Raw genomic sequence first — 15,948 nt, forward strand, 5'->3', positions numbered from 1 at the left:
GACAGGGAGGGGTGTGTCGGGGAGCACCGGCTGTAGGAGAGGTTCCCGTGAGAGATGTCAGCAACCGTACACACCAGGGCCTTTTTCCTTCCCAGGGTGCCGGTTTAGACAGCCCTGGTAGGAGAGGCCAAGCAGACTGGACTGAGCCACCCTCGGTCTTGAGACACCGGCCCATTGCAACACTCCCTGGTGAGTTAGGGGATGCCACCACCAGGCTGATCCCTGGGTTGAGGGTTTCTGGTGGGGGTGGGGGATGGAGATGGAAATCTAGCCCTAGCATTCCAACTTACTCTGCTTCATGTGAGCCGTCTGGACTAGTGTGGGGTTTAGGCCTCCTGGGGGCTGAAACAGTTTGCTCTAATGGGCTGGATGGAAGCCCCCCACCTGCCCTTCCTCTGGAGGCTCCTTTTGGCTCTAGGACTTTCTGGAGTTTTGTCAGGACCCCAGGCTCTCCCAGGGGCTGCAGGCTGTGGGTCACGCCAGGCAGAGGTAGGATGACAAGATTCCTCCCACTGGAAGAGTCGGACCCTCTGAGGGCCCAGAGCAGACAAGGGGCCCACCCCCACCTCACTTGCTCCCTGATACCGCAGTCTCTATACTTCTACCTGCTTCAACTCCATCCTTGGGGCTTAGACGCCCACAGCCATCGAGAGAGACCCTTCTGGTCTTCAGCTCTCGGGTGGGTCAGTGAGGCCCGAGGGCAGAATCGGGAGCCCTGACATCTCAGGGGCAGGAAAGCAGGGGCGAGATCTTCCTAGACATAGGTGGGGAGTCTGGAGGACACCCCAGATACTCCAGGGCGGAGCTCAGGGCTGCTCCATAGTCCCAGGGGATGGCAGGTGCAGGCAGCCATGAGAGGCCCCTGACATGGGCCAAACTAGGAGGACACGGCAGGGCGGAAAATGCCAGCCAGGTCCATGTCCCTGCTGGGGGCTGCTCATCCCAGTAGGTAACCTGAGTCCTGGCTGAGCCCAAAAAAGCCACTGCCCTTTAGAGCCAGCTGTGTGGGCACAGGAGGCAGAGTGGGGGAGGAGCATGGATGAGGGCCCCAATTGCTGCCCCCACTCAACTCTCCTGCTCTTCACCAAGCATCAGGCGAGGTGGCTGAGGTGAGGGCTCTGTGCCATGCCGGGCCGCACCATGCTGCTGAGCTGCTGGGGGTGTCCATTCCAGGAGCCAGCCCCCAGGGGTCTGCCACTCGGCTCCACATGTCCCTTGCATGTCTGCCCTCCACCCCCAGAGGGACTGCAGCTGAGAGGATCACTTTGACAACCTGAGCCCCTGCTTTCTCTCTCAGGTGAGGCAGCCCTCCAGGTCATGGGAGGAGCTGTGGCTGATGAGGGTCCCACAGGCATCACGGCCCCTGATGGCGGCTGGGGCTGGGCTGTCCTCTTCGGCTGTTTTGTCATCACGGGCTTCTCCTACGCCTTCCCCAAGGCCGTCAGTGTCTTCTTCAAGGAGCTCATGCGGGAGTTTGGGATTGGCTACAGCGACACGGCCTGGATCTCCTCCATCCTGCTGGCCATGCTCTATGGAACAGGTGAGGGCTGTCCCCATGCCAGGGACCCACCCTGGGGCTCAGCTGGCTAGGCCTGCCGGGCCACAGGAAGCTGTGTGTGGTCAGGGCAGTTGCTCAGGTCCACGGGGATCCTGGAGGGAAGCCCTTGAGGAACGGGGATACTGCTGGAATACTCTATTCCCCACAGCGCCAGACTGGGTGGAGGCAAAGCCTGTCTTGGCCTTTGTCCAAACAGGTCGGGTGTATTTATAGACAGTCCCTGAGAACTCCAAAGATGGCTCACTCCTGCCAACCTGTAGACCAAGCAGGGGCTAGTAGGGCAGAGCCTTCTGCATGTGAATTATGCTCTGCCTAGAGCGTGTTGTGTGACCTGCACCCAGGAAACCTGGCCACAGGGTGCCCCAGCCTGCCTGAGGGAGGCATGGGGAGGGTGGCCAGCTACAGCCGTGGGTTCCATGGGTGTGGAGGGCAGAGCTGGCTGCAGGTCGAGCCCCTCAGCTCCTGCCTTTCCTAGGCCCACTCTGCAGTGTGTGCGTGAACCGCTTCGGCTGCCGGCCTGTCATGCTTGTGGGTGGCCTCTTTGCATCCCTGGGCATGGTGGCCGCGTCCTTCTGCAGAAGCGTTATTCAAGTCTACCTCACCACGGGGGTCATCACTGGTGAGTGGGTCCAGTCGGTGGGCCATGGGTGTCAGGGGAGGGCAGAGGCCAGGCACATCTGATCCTCAGTCTAGGCCTCTGGAGGATGGCAGGGCTGGCAGCTGCAGGGTACCAGGGGTCACTGCCTGCCCCTAGTTTCTTATCTCCCAAGGGTGTTGGTGGTGGGAGCTCTGCATACTCTGGGAGCCTAGGCCTGGGAGGATCTGGGGACAGGCCAGGAGTCTTGGGACTCAGGGGATGTCATGGGCAGGGTAGGTCTCACACGGCCTCTTCCTCCAGGCCTGGGTTTGGCGCTCAACTTCCAGCCCTCACTCATTATGCTCAACCGCTACTTCAACAAGCGGCGCCCCATGGCTAATGGGCTGGCGGCAGCGGGCAGCCCCGTGTTTCTGTGTGCCCTGAGCCCACTGGGGCAGCTGCTGCAGGACCACTACGGCTGGCGGGGTGGCTTCCTGATCCTGGGTGGCTTGCTGCTCAACTGCTGCGTATGTGCCGCACTCATGCGGCCCCTGGCAGCCCGGCCGGGTGTGGTCACGGGGCCCCAGCAGTCCTCTAGGCGCCTGCTGGACCTGAGTGTCTTCCGGGACCGCGGCTTCGTGATCTATGCTGTGGCTGCCTCCGTCATGGTGCTGGGGCTCTTTGTGCCACCCGTGTTTGTGGTGAGCTACGCTAAGGACATGGGCGTCCCTGACACGAAGGCTGCTTTCCTGCTCACCATCCTGGGCTTCATCGACATTTTTGCACGACCTGCAGCTGGCTTCATCACAGGACTCAAGAAGGTGCGGCCTTACTCCGTCTACCTCTTCAGTTTTGCCATGTTTTTTAATGGCTTCACCGACCTTACGGGCTCCACAGCCAGTGACTACGGTGGCCTGGTGGTCTTCTGCATCTTCTTTGGCATCTCCTATGGCATGGTGGGCGCCCTGCAGTTTGAGGTGCTCATGGCCATCGTGGGGACCCAAAAGTTCTCCAGTGCCATCGGCCTGGTTTTGCTGCTGGAGGCGGTAGCTGTGCTCATCGGGCCACCATCAGGAGGTGAGCACCAAGGGAGGAGGGGTGGAGGGACCATGGCCCTGGGCAGCCCTATTCTCACTGCAGGAGGACTGAGCTGGAAGGACCCTAGGTGTCAGTTAGGAGTTGGGGGGGGCTCAGCCAGCATGGTCTAGATGTAGGTGCATGTGACAGATGCGGTGGCCTAGATGTGGCTCCTAAAAGCAGTGAACAGTCACAATCTAGGCAGCTCAGATGAGGCCAGAGCCAGTCTTTGTGATTTGGGGCTTTTCTTTTTAATTTTTTGAGTCAGTCTCACCCTGTCGCACAGGCTGGAGTGGAGTGGCATGCTCATGGCCATCCCAGTGTCAGCCCGCTGGGCTCAGATGATCCTTCTGCCTCAGCCTTCCAAGTAGCCAGAACTACAGGCATGCACTACTGATTTTTTGGATACATTGTAGAGACAAAGTCTCACCAAGTTGCCCGGGCTGGTCTCAAACCTCTGGGCTCAGGCAATCCTCTTGCCTCAGCCTCCCAAAGTGCTGGGATTACAGGCTTGAGCCACTGTGCCTGGCCACTTTTTCTTTCCTTTTCGTTTCTTTTTTTTTTTGAGTTGGCTACCGCAGGCCACCAGCCACTGCAGCCTCGACCTGCTGGGCTCTGACGATCATTCCGCCTCAGCCTTCCGAGTAGCCAAAATTGCAGGCACGCGCTACCACGCCTGGCTAATTTTTTTTTGTTTTTTTTGAGTTGGAGTCTCACTCTGTCGCCCAGACTGGAGGGCAGTGGCACGCTCCCGGCCACCGTGGCCTCGTAATTTTTGATTTATTGTAGAGATGAGGTCTCAGGTCTCACCAAGTTGCCCAGGCGGGTCTCGAACCTGCGGGCTCAGGCAATCTACTCACCTCAGCCTCCCAAGGCGCGAGATTACAGGCTGAGCCACCGAGCCCAGCTCACTTTTCCTTTTCTTTTGGAGGGCTAAGGGAATAATACTCGAGGGAAATTTAAAATGGTTTTGACGGGAGGGAGCAGCCTGGCTCAGACTCTGGCCTTTGACACTTAGTAGCTGCCCTCCCCTGGGTCTTGAGGTCTCTCTGGGGCTCTTCGACCTCTGGCTTCTCCTTCCCTAGCAGGGTAGGGTGGGGAGGGGCAAAGGCCTCAGTCTCTGATCCTGGGCGGCACAGCAGTGCTTCTGAGGCTACTGGCATGAAGCTACAGGAGGGCTCCATAGAGACCTGCGTGATTCCTACCACTGACTAAGGCCCAAACCCTTCTCAGAGCCACATCTATTTTTAGCCTTTAAGTCTATGCTCCCCTGGGGATGAGAAGGAAGAGGAAACTGGTGAGGACACGTAGTGTAGAGAAAACCTTGTCTCCATTAGCGGGGAGGCTGACAGGGCAACCCACGTCTTGACAGACACCAACTAGACACACAGGCTACAGTGGGAGCCCCGGACCCCGGGGTGGCCGCCGCCCCCACACCACAATTGGTGACAGGGTCTTCTTGCAGGCAAGCTCCTGGATGCGACGCATGTCTACAAATACGTGTTCATCCTGGCGGGGGCCGAGGTGCTCACCTCTTCCCTCATTCTGCTGCTGGGCAACTGCTTCTGCATTGGAAGGAGGCCCCAGAAGTTGCAACCTGGGGCAGCAGCTGCGGAGGAGGAGAAGCTGCACAAGCCCCCTGCAGATGTGGGGGTGGACTCGCGGGAGGTGGAGCACTTCCTGAAGGCAGAGCCTGAGAAAAATGGGGAGGTTGTTCACACCCCGGAAACCAGCGTGTGAAGGACCAGACCGGCAGGGCACAGGGAAAAGGTGCAGAGACTGGCAACGCTCGTATTTATTTCGTAAACAGGACTGGCTTAAGTGGGGCCGTCGGCTCGGCTGCCTCATCAGCGGATCGTCACCTGATCAGTGTTTTGCGGGAGGGAGGTAGCGGGTGGCGGATCTGCAGTGAAGCCAAGCCACGAGGTTACAGGCCGTCTGCAGCCATGGACTCAGCCTGCTGCCCCAAGCAGCCCTGTGCCCACCGCTGTGCTCAAGGACCTAGAAACCCACACTTGAGACAACATGACTTTAATCAGAGGGTGGGCTGGGACAGGCTGGGGGTGGGCACTGCACAGGGCCCTCTCTGGCCTTTCTGACCCACTGTCCTGTGCTCTCAGGCTCTACTGCCGCACCCATGCTGCTCCTCTCTGAGTGTCTGGGGACAGAGCTCCTTCCACCTGGGAAGGTGGAAATAAACCTGCGTGTGGGAGACTCAGGAGGACTGTTTACTAGGAGTGCGTGGAGTTTTGCTCTGTGCTTTGTGTGGTCTGACTGTTCACCCAAATCTCACTTCAACTAAGAAAAAACCTGCTTATTCTCACAAAGCGGTTCTGGTCTGTACCAGCTTTCTCAGTGATATCTGTTCCAGAACATTCCTTGCTGACCCTGAGGGTTACATGTGGCAGGTGCTAGGTCTATAGAGAGGTGTGGGGCAGGTGCCTGGAGGCACAGCATGTGAGGCTGTGCACTGGGGCTGATGTCTGAAACATGCAGGGGGACCCCTGTGGTACGGATATGAGCTGGGGTGGGCAGGCAGCTTCTGTTCACTGTGCGTGTGTTTAAGAAATAGGATTTTCCTGCCTCATTTATTCACCCCCGGGCTGGCTGGACCACGCAGCTGGCCTCTCTGCTCCTTGTCTTCCTCAGTGCTGGGACTTGCCCTGGGCACTTCACACCCACCTGCCCTTGTGGCCAGCAGCGACCTGCATGGCCGGGAGCCCGGTCAGAGGCCGCTGGGGCCCTCAGTAGGTGGTGCGTCGCGGGCGCTGGGGACGGCAGCGGGCACCCTTGCGGGCCGCGTGCAGCCGGAGAGATGCCACATCCCTGCTCCTCTGCAACGAAAGCAAGCAAAAGCACCCGTCTCAGGCCAGCCTCCCTGTCTGCCCCAGCCTCGCCCCATAGCCCTGGCCTGTATAGCCCTGCAGGAAGCCAGGCTTGAGTTCCTGTACCTCAGGCCCCTGCCTGTAGCCTCATGGCTGTAGCGGCCCCTCTGCTGGGGCTCAGGCTGGTAGGCAGTACTGGCAGCTTCAGAGGCCAAGGTCCAGCTCTGAGCAGCCAAGGGCCACGTGTCCTGGAATCTGCCAACCTCACCCATGTAAAGACTGGCAAGGTTCCTGGCCTTAGGGCTGGCTGAGCCCCAACTGCAGCCTACAGGCCTGCAGTGCTCATAGCTGCCTCCTCGAGCTGAAGGGAGAGGGACCAGGCAGTGGGGTGCAGGTATCCGTGGACACAGGGCCTGCCCGTGCCCTTTCCCCAGTCACCCTTGGTTCCTCAGAAACTCCCACAGGTTCCTCTGACCCACTCCCTTCTCTTCTGGCCCAAGAGATCCTGGGTACACTGACCCTGACCACCCTGGTCCTGCCAGCCCCAGCAGAGTTGTCCTGGGCTTCCAGAGGAGCCATTGGGGGAGCAGCCACAAGGGTCTCATTCCCAAAAAGGCTGTGAGCCTCACTCTGGCCCTACCCTGCCTCAGCCCCAGGCTGGGAAGGAGCAGCAGGAAGTAAGTGTTCCTCCAGCTTTGGTCCCAGCCCCTTTCTTCCCAGCCCTGTCCCCACACCCGCACCCAGAGAATGAAATCGGCTAACCCTGGGGTAGGGGCAGCATGAAGCCAGGAGGTGGTGATCCCTAAAAACCATGCCTTGGGAACACTGTTCAGTGACTCTGAGTCAGTTAAGATGTAGGAGAGCTCCCTGAGAAAGTGGATGCAGCTAGGTTAGGGGTGGGACATGCAGGGGCTGGAGTCTATGCACTGCAGAGGAGTATGAGCTCTGCGCCCCCCACCCCACCGATGCCTTCAGGGGAGAGCTGCTGCATGGCCTGAGTCCCTCAGATCATTGGGGGCTGGTGCCTGATGCCACGAGGGCACTGCCATGCACAGGTCACAGCACCCAGGGCTCCTCCCACTGCACTGGGAGAGAGAGGCATAGGGAGGTGGCCCTTTCACCTATTTTTCTGGTTCCAGATGCTTTTCAGCTGTGTGTACCAAGATAGGGAGAAAAGGCCACTTCCTGTTCTCAAGGAGCTATCATGGTCACTGGGGTAGTGGTGTCTGCCGTTCTGACCCAGCAGGCAGGCCTGAGGCACAGGGCCAGGGGAGAAAAAGTCACTAAGTACTATAGAGGAACCTGGGGGCAGGAGTGGTTGGGGGAATGTAGGCTGTGAACAGAACTGCCCCCTGCCCAGGAATAGATTTTGGGACCAAAAGAGTCTCCTGTCCATGATCTTGTGAAGGTTCCCCAGCAACACAAATGGCCTGAAAAGCATGTAGGTCTAGAGACCCCTCTACGTAGGTCTGGAGTGGGAGGGTCGGGGAGGAGCACAGACATCATCACATAGTCCCCAAATCCACAGGGAAAGGGATGAGCCAGCATCCTGGGCTGCATCTCTGATCTTGCCTCACATGCCTAACTGCCCTCCGTCTCAGATCACACCTCCGAAGACAAGGGAGGTGCCCGCCCTGGGTCTTTGCAGGAACAGCCTGGGAACAGACATGTGGGGTCTGTGCAGGAGGGTTCTGGGGGCAGAGGCAGGAGACCCAGAAAGGGCCTGGAAGCCAGAGACCTCAGCCTTCAGAAGGGTCTGTAATGAAGCTCCAGGAGGCACCTCCCCACACGTGCAGGGCCTGCTGGCTCGTCTCAGCCTCTAAGCCATGTTCTCAAGGACACAGAATCCAGCCAGGCCCCTAACCAATCTCTCTCCTTCTCTCCCCTCCACCCACACACATCCCCTCCAAGGCCAGATGGCGCTGAAGAGCCGCTGTCCAGCTGCCTCTGGGTGGGGCAGTGGCCTCTGGGAAAAAGCACAACCCCGGCCCCCTCTTCTGGCAGTAACTACAGTAACTAGGGTTTCTACCATTTTCAGGCTGGTACCAGTGTGGCTATAAGCAGGGTGAAGGGTGATCTCACTCACGGCCACAGTGAGGGTCCACACATCAGCTGCTCAGTCTCAGGCAGTGAGGTGTGAGAAGGGATGTGGGGCACGGTCGAAATGGCCCAAAGAGGAGGGGCCCTGGAAGAGGCAAAAGTCAGGGCAGGAGGGTTTGGCACTGAGCTCCTGGCTGTGGGTACCCCAGTGGATGTTTGGGGGCAAGAATGTGTCATATGTACCATCACAGAATAGCCACAAAATTCTCTCCAGCACTCACCCACACGTGGTCACATGCAAAGCCATGATGCTCCTTCTTATCCAGCAACTTCTGAGAGAATGGACTAGGAAGTCCTTCTGGCCCTTGACTACAAACAAGCATTTCCTCAACTCAGCTGTCTGGGCAAGCGCAGGACCCTGAGATGTGGCCACAGCCAAGATGCCACAGTGTGGGGGAGGGAGGTTGTCTGGCTGGGCTCTGGGCACATCTGTATATGGGGCACTACTAGGAGTCTGTGAGGCCAGACAGGCCCAGGCCACGGGTGCAGACCTCCTTGCTCCAACAGTCTGACCCCTCATCTACCTAGACCTTGGCAGGAGCACATGAAGATAGTCTCCTTGTGCCTGTGTAGTGTCATCTGGAGCCCCTGGGGGAAGGGAGACACAGCAGCTCTTGGCCTTCAACAACTCAAGTGATGGAGCCTGAAGCCATAAGACCCAGGGACAGAGACATCGCCTTCACGGGGGTTATTTGCTAAGAAGGGCCATGCCATGGGGGACAGCACCCTTACTGGGACGGGGAGTGACGGGTTCATTTGGGAGCGGAAGCCACAAGCTGCCCTCCATGGTAGCGTGAATGCACCATCCCGCCAGCAAGGTCTGTTCACATCCCATTAGACAGGGTGGCCACATGCTTCCTGCTGGTACTGCCTATGGCAATGGGGGAGCAGGGCCTCTTTCCTGAAGGTAAAGCTGAGGAGAGGGGCTCCCCGGAAACGCCACACACAACCCTTGTGTGGACTCACATGTGTGCACACACCCTACCCGTGTGCATACCAGAGCCTGAACAGAAGTCCAGGAGGAGGCGTCCATCCACACCATGCCAGCTGGGGGCCCGGGGCTCCAGGGCAGCCCTTCTCCTGCCCCAGTAGCTCACAGATGCCAACAGGCTGAGAGGACAAACAGGAGTACCTGTCCTCACAATAGCAGTTCTCCTGTAGTTAATCTCAACACTGGAATCTCTTAAGCTGATGAAATAAAAACCACATAGAAGGGGCCAGGAAGAAAGGTAGAAGTCATTATGAATTTATTATTTACACAATTGTTAAAGTACACAAATACAGTGGTAATACAAATGCACAGCTCAGAGACTGGGTACCAGTACACAGGTTGATACAGACACTCTAACTAGGTATCCTGCAAGTAATGATGGGGATTAAATACTGGGCAAGAACTGTCACAACCACACACCCTCGACGACCCAGGAGCTGAGTCCACAGCAACTTCAGGTCGGAACCTGGGTGCAGGTTCACAACATCAGAGGCTGCCTTGCACTGTCTTTCTGTACTACATTGGGACCATGGCTATTTACAAGGAAAGCTGGTGCCACCGCAGGCTGCAGCCCAGTACCTCGCCAAGCGGGAAAGCCCACCACTAAGAGGATGCTTGATAGCAAACAAAACCTCAAACTTGCCCCACTCACCTGACTGCCTTCCACACTTCTGGACATGCAGCCCTACCCAGTCAAGGCCCCACACCTCAAAATGCTTACAAAGTAACCAGCTCAGCATTCAGAAAGCAGTGCCCATGGGCTCGGACAGATGGATGGTCAGCTGAGACCGTGAACAGCCATATTCTGGGATGCCACCAGGTATGGTGTCCCAGGGTCAGCCTTCCTGTGCAATGGGACCATGGGGAAGCAAGGGAAGAACCAAGGCGGACACCTTCAGGGTCCCAGTTTCCAAATGGAATGCTCTCCACAGACGACAGGAGAAAATGCAGAAATGCCTATGCACAAGTATTGCACCTCATGTCCAGGACGGGCGCTCATGCCCACTGGCTACCACCACCATTTGGTGCATGTGACTGCTGCAGAATTAAAGGCAAGAGAGAGCGTCTTAGAGAACCACACAGCACTGCAGCCAGGAGCCCAGAGGGGCAGCACCAGCTGTGGAGGCTGCTTTCTTTCTGATGAGACTCAGCCCAACCTACATGGCTGACTTCTGATCAGTTCACACATACCCAATTGAGGGTCATGGAGTGCACAGTACACACCTTCCTGGATGTGAAGGTTCAAGATCAGGTGTTAAGTCAAGTCACCTTCTTGGCACTTCAGGGTGGATTTCCTTCGGCCTGCTGGCTTTTCTGGGCAAACCTTGGCATCTGGTAAGGACAGCCCCCCTTCTGGGTTGAGCACACAGGCACTGACACAAACGAAGCGCCAATCTACATGGTAGTATATACAGTCTGTTTAGAAAATTTCTCGAATTCAAAGGCAGTGAGGCAGCATACACTATACCCCAATAACTAAATACAACCCCAAAGTCCCTCAAATCACAATCCTCTCCTCAACTTTTACTCCTGGAGCTCCCAACTGCCCTAGTAGGGTCACAAAGCCTCTGCTTCCAAGTTCTTCAGTCGACTTCCAAGTTCTTCAGTTGAATTCCTTCTCACCTCCTTGGGGAACAACTGCATGTTGCTGTGCTTGGAAACAATCGCTGCGCCCTGTTCTAGGGCTTGCACTTCCTTACTGCACTGATGGTCACAGGCATTTCAGTTATGAAGGAGGGAGGGTGAGACGCCAAAACCAGGCCAACGAGGTTCCACAACACACACACGCACAGGCGCACATGTAATAGAACTTCTGATGAGAAATTTCCCTCCAGAGTGGACAACATAACACAACAAAACAAACACAACACACACATCCTTGAGATTCACGTGCCCCCTCCCTGCCTTACTCCACTTGACACACAAACTCTAAGCCAGTGTCTTTGTTTCAGAATTCTTTAAAGTCAAGCCTTTTTTAAGACCGCAAAAACAGACAAGAAAGAAACAATAAAAAGACAGATTTCTTTACACAGATTTAAGCCAGTAATTTTTAGCAAAATGATACAAAACTGTCTTAACCAAGTAGAAGATTGGTAGTTACAGTGGACTCGTCAGGGAGCACAGGTCACCACCATGGGAGGGAAGCGGAGCAGAAAGGCTCTTGAAAGGGAGTCTGGTGCTCTCTGCAATGGTCTCTCACACTCTGCTTTTCTTCCCAGCCCCGTTATAACCGAGTTCACGTGGGGGGCCACAGTGGCAGCCCCTGGCGGTGGCAGCTCTTGGAGTTTGTCCGTTAAGTTTGTTTTGTTTCCCCATGAGCATCGCTGGGTGAGTGGCCTGGAGAGCTCCCGGTGTTAACATTTCGGTTCTAGACCGGGGGACGCGTCACTAGTAAAGCCATTGGTAACAGAGTAGATCAGCCATGCATTGTCTGCCCTTCACAGCAAAAAGGAGAGTTCTCATCGGTGCACGACAGACTGAAGACCACTGGAAGCCACCCGACCGGGAATCTGTCGGAGCCAAAGCACAGGAGAAGGTCAGCATGAGGCTAGAAGAACGAGGCCTGTCAAGTGCCTAGCACAAACACTACAGTGATGGAGCCTGGCAGGGAGGGAACACACGTTGCCTAGCCCCTGTCTGGACGTCTGCGACCCCAGCCACACAGAGGGATCTCTGCAGCCAGGACATGTGCTCAGCAGAACAAGTGACAGGAAGATGGGGACGGAAGAAAAGGCATGCAAGCAAGGTGATCGCAGAGCCGCACGGCAGCATCGGTGAGGATCCAAGGGGAGGAGACACGTGCTCCCACCTCCTTTCCTAGAAAGGAACTCAGTGTTTTGAAAACGGGCACCCCTTTGGTGGAAGACGTGAAAAGCAGTTCCTATCAACACATTTCCAAGAGTGTGCACAGTGTGAAAACGGCAGCAGGTCTCCCAGCAGCACTAAACCCTACAGAAGCGCGAGCCCCTGCTAGAAGAAGCCCCGTGCCCATGGCTGACCAGGAGGGAGCACAGCGTGGACGCTGGCCATGCACCAACGGCAGGGAAGGGGGCCGTGGAGGAGGGACTGATGCAGACGATAGCTGCGAGGACGAGATGGCTGGGCAGAGGCCAAGTTTGAAAAGAAACACAAGCGAGGACAGAGATAAATGAGAGCTAGGAAGAGAAAGACGACTAAAAAGGCTGGGATGGGCAAGGCCGCCGGGAGTCGGAACGCAACAAGAGCTCAAGAGCCCCCAACACCAAGCGTGGTGCCACTCAGCGAGCACGACACAGACGCCCCTCCCCAGCACCAATGACTCCAGACGAGGCACCGCAAGTGTTCTAGGGCATGGAGAGCCAGGACCAGGGCAGTGCCTTGTTGTTCCTGCTCACACACGGGCCCCCGGGAGAAAGAGCACTGACTTGTTGGATGTAGTCACGGGGAGGCCAAAGGCCACAGGCACAACACGATGTCTCCTGGGCTGCTCCGTTCAGAGACTGTGGCTGCCTCGCCCCACACTGGGCAGCTGACTGCAGCTGCCGTGTACCCAAAGGAGAACAACAAAGCGGAAGAAGCCTCACTCTATCTCGGCACTTGCCATGCAAGCCCAGCCCCATCGGCAAGCTCCCTTGGGCGGGCCAGGGGTGGCGGCTCCCACCCTCCCGGCGCTGGCGCTGCTGCTGCTGCGCCCACCCAAGCACACTCACCCAGCGCTGCCTTCCGACGCGAGACGAGCAGCTACTTGCCGTGGTGTTCGAAAGGAATGCTATTCTGAGGTGGGGAAAAGACAGCTGTTGGTAAGCATCCCATGGCCCCCTGACTGCCTACGGCGGCTCCACGTCCAGATGGGTCTCTCACCTCAACCAGGCCCACAGACCACTGACAGGTACTGTCTGGGGGATGCTGGGAACAGCTGTAGCTCACTGCCACTCAGGACTGGCCTTTGGATAAGAGTAATGGCTGCTCTTCCTCTAGGCTCAGTCATTCGCAAGGGCACAGGACAGACCCTTCTAGCTGTTCTCACACATTTAGAGAACCCCATGCCCCAGCAGGATGGAAGGCTGGGTGGGCCCCACACATGGGACCAGTGGACAAGACACGCTTCCTCATGAATACGAGGGCTGGGCTGCAACTAGGCACAGCATAAATGAAAGGAGTCATTCGAAGGAATACTGGCCCCTTTCCGAACATGAATGACTGATAAGGCCTTTCTTCTCACAAAGTAAAACAAAAAACAAAAACACAAAACACAAACAATCCATCTATAGATGCCCTTTAGGCCCACGATATTTTGGTCAAAGAGGCCGGGCCCAACACAAGCTGCCCCTTGAGAAGGGAGGAGGGGTAAAGAGGGAGTAGCCCCGCTTACAAAGTCTGGGGGGAAAGTCCCACAGTAGAGGGACCTCAGCCACCTGCACGTCCTTCACCGTCCAGTCCTGCCTGGGGGGCCAACCAGTACTGGAAAACCTTTCTGCCTACTCCTTGCATCCTCATGGGATGTACTGACTCCTGAAGGGGCAGAGAGAACCAGGAGAAATGGCAGACCAAGGAGGAAGAATAGCCCGGGAAACATGTGCAGCACCTGTTTCTACAGTTTACCCTGAACACACACAGTGCTATTTCTACTGTAAGCCCCAACTCTCTCTGGGAGCCTATGTGAGAATGACTACAGAACTATAAAGCTGGAGCAACCCCACATACTCTGTAACTTCCACACCACCAGGGCAGGCGCTTGGCCAATGGTCTCAGGAAGAGATGATCAAGGACGAAGTCTCGCTTGTCCCCCCTGGATTCAAAACCAGAGGCCACTGCTCAGATCCCCAAAGGAGACCCAGAGGGGAGAGGATGCAGTATGAGGGCAGCAGCTTCCCAGGGACCTAGAAATCCTCCCGCCAGGGATAAAGGAGAGAGCCCACCCAGAACACGGGAGTCTCAAGGAAAACCGCAGGGCGACCAGGAGCAAAACCTAGGATGCTGATGAGGGGAAAGACCCCAAGATAAAAATTGTCTGGAGACTCCTCCCTACTGTTAAAAGCCACATCGTATTTCTTCATATGGAAAACACAGTCCAAGAGAGCAGGATGCAGGACTCTAAGCCATAAGCTCAACCACAGGAAGGAAGTGAAGCACACTTTCTGCTGCCACCCGGGGGCTGTGCATGGTCCCTCAGCAAGCGATGAGACCAGCAGGCAGAGACAGCCACTCCTGGGTGTCCACCAGGACCATGTGGCCGAGAAGAGGCTGCTGGACTCGGGCCTGTGATGACTGGCACTCTCAGGACCTCCTGATTCTTACTGTTTTACTTTCTGCAATGATCCCAAACCACCACAGGTTCATTTTCAAGAAAGAAAAGAAAAGGAAGAAAAAAGTTAGGCCTGCCTCTTCCTTTGTGCCACTGATGTGAGGATGTCTAAGTTCACCCAGAGTCCCCTGCATGTGTTAAGAGGATGGACAGGCCCAGACCAATCTTTCCAGGACCTGCTCACAGTCGCTGATGTGTGAATGCCAGGTTCCTGGGAAGAGGCTTTCTGTGTCTCCTGGTGAAGGCACAGGGCTGAGGCTAGGGCCACTGGGGTATTCACACATAAAAACCTGATCTCGATGCCGGCCAGACACTCATATAACCACTCATTCAAACTCCCTGTATCTCTGGTCTCTCTGGGGAAAGTTACTACACAAAAACATCCGTTTCTAATAAAATTATTAGTGAATTAGGAATGTTGAGTAAAACTACTCATTTCATTTGATTAAAAAGATGGCAACTGGCCAAAAGCACTCCTCACATCAGCAGTCTTGCTTCCTGCGCTTTCTTCATCAACAGGCACCAACAGGCTATGTCCAGTACCACCCTGTGACCCAGATGGGAGGCAGCCTCCCAACAACACCCAGAACTACGTCGCCATGCATTTCTGAAACAAGTTTCTGCTCCTCTAAGAGAGCCTCGTGGGGTATCCAGCACGCTTGCTGGTGAGAGCAACAGCCCTGAGGGGCTCCTCCTAGGTCTTCTCACCCATGTCCCTATTGGTGGGGGACTCTGAAAGCTATTTGAGGAAAACAAGTCAATACATAAAAGCTGTTCTGGGCTGCTGAAAGAGCATGTTAGTGAACACAAAAAACCAACAACAAAAGCATGAGTGAGAAGAGAAGAAGCTGGTGGGAAAAGATGGTTATGAGAGGAAGTCCCTGAGGCCAGGTGCAGGCTGTTCTGCCTTTGCAGCACCACAGGAGTACTCTAATCAGAGAGAAGAAAACAGACAAGGCCACAGAAAGATGGAAAGCCTTGCTGCATGGCACGCCACTGCAGAGTCACATCAAGGAGCCTGTGGAGGCTCCTACAGGCTCCCTTCTCGGCCAACGGGTGTGGGCGAGACAGGTCCATACAGGGGCCTCCACAGACTTTGTCTGGAGCTCCTGGTCAATAGCAAGGATGAGGAGGGTTCCCACAGCTGGGTGTGCCCCAAGCAACCCACTCCAGATGGGAGGTGTGAGTGGGCAAGTGGTTTCCAGTCTGCATGGGTAAGGAGCTGGGGAGGGAGGCACCACTCCAGCAGCAGAAGAGAAAAAGGCCCTTTATAATTTGCTGCCTGATGGCTCCTGTTACCTACCACACCAGGGCCGAGGAGGAGCTTTGACAAGCACAACTTGTCCAAGGCTCTCACCAAGAAGTCAAATCAATGAGGAACACGATCACTCCATAGGTTAAAAACTCTCTATGGAGGAAAAAAAGGAAAGAAACAAACCCTTCAAAAATCGTGTCTCTAGCTGGGCGTGGTAGCGTGCACCTGTAATTCTGGCTACTTGGAAGGTTGAAGTGGAAGGATCGCTGGAGCCCAGCAGG

At 56.1% G+C, this 15,948-nt stretch overlaps 2 protein-coding genes across 6 annotated transcripts in view; one reads left to right on the forward strand and one right to left on the reverse strand.

Moving 5' to 3' along the window:
- Nucleotides 1-1,294: 1,294 nt before the first annotated feature.
- Nucleotides 1,295-5,430, forward strand: SLC16A3 (solute carrier family 16 member 3). The gene is made up of 4 exons (XM_021708498.1): nucleotides 1,295-1,540; nucleotides 2,034-2,177; nucleotides 2,457-3,212; nucleotides 4,678-5,430. The coding sequence occupies exons 1-4, from the start codon at nucleotides 1,318-1,320 to the stop codon at nucleotides 4,950-4,952; spliced, it is 1,398 nt and encodes a 465-aa protein (XP_021564173.1). The 5' UTR covers nucleotides 1,295-1,317; the 3' UTR covers nucleotides 4,953-5,430.
- A 426-nt stretch (nucleotides 5,431-5,856) lies between these two features.
- The window catches only part of CSNK1D (casein kinase 1 delta), a 35,045-nt gene continuing 24,953 nt past the window's right edge, over nucleotides 5,857-15,948 (reverse strand). For 2 of the 5 annotated variants that reach the window (XM_008049913.1, XM_008049911.2), the window contains 2 exons: nucleotides 12,818-12,881; nucleotides 9,363-11,638 (listed from right to left, as the gene is read on the reverse strand). In XM_008049913.1, the coding sequence (XP_008048104.1) occupies nucleotides 12,849-12,881 (33 nt within the window). In that variant the 3' untranslated portion in view covers nucleotides 9,363-11,638; nucleotides 12,818-12,848. Of the gene's footprint in view, nucleotides 6,047-9,361; nucleotides 11,639-12,817; nucleotides 12,882-15,948 lie in introns of those variants that run through there. The other 3 variants (XM_021708499.1, XM_008049910.2, XM_008049912.2) reach the window with 3 other exon arrangements.

The sequence above is a fragment of the Carlito syrichta genome, unplaced genomic scaffold, assembly GCF_000164805.1.
Source record: "Carlito syrichta isolate Samal-C Ts95f unplaced genomic scaffold, Tarsius_syrichta-2.0.1 Scaffold139178, whole genome shotgun sequence".
NCBI lineage: Eukaryota > Metazoa > Chordata > Mammalia > Primates > Tarsiidae > Carlito > Carlito syrichta.

Excerpts from the sequence above, each read along its gene's own strand:
- SLC16A3 (XM_021708498.1), top strand. The coding sequence starts at position 1,318 with ATGGGAGGAGCTGTGGCTGATGAGGGTCCCACAGGCATCACGGCCCCT. Across the intron at positions 1,541-2,033 it reads GGCCATGCTCTATGGAACAG|GCCCACTCTGCAGTGTGTGC; the intron begins GTGAGGGCTGTC and ends TGCCTTTCCTAG. Across the intron at positions 2,178-2,456 it reads CACCACGGGGGTCATCACTG|GCCTGGGTTTGGCGCTCAAC; the intron begins GTGAGTGGGTCC and ends CTCTTCCTCCAG.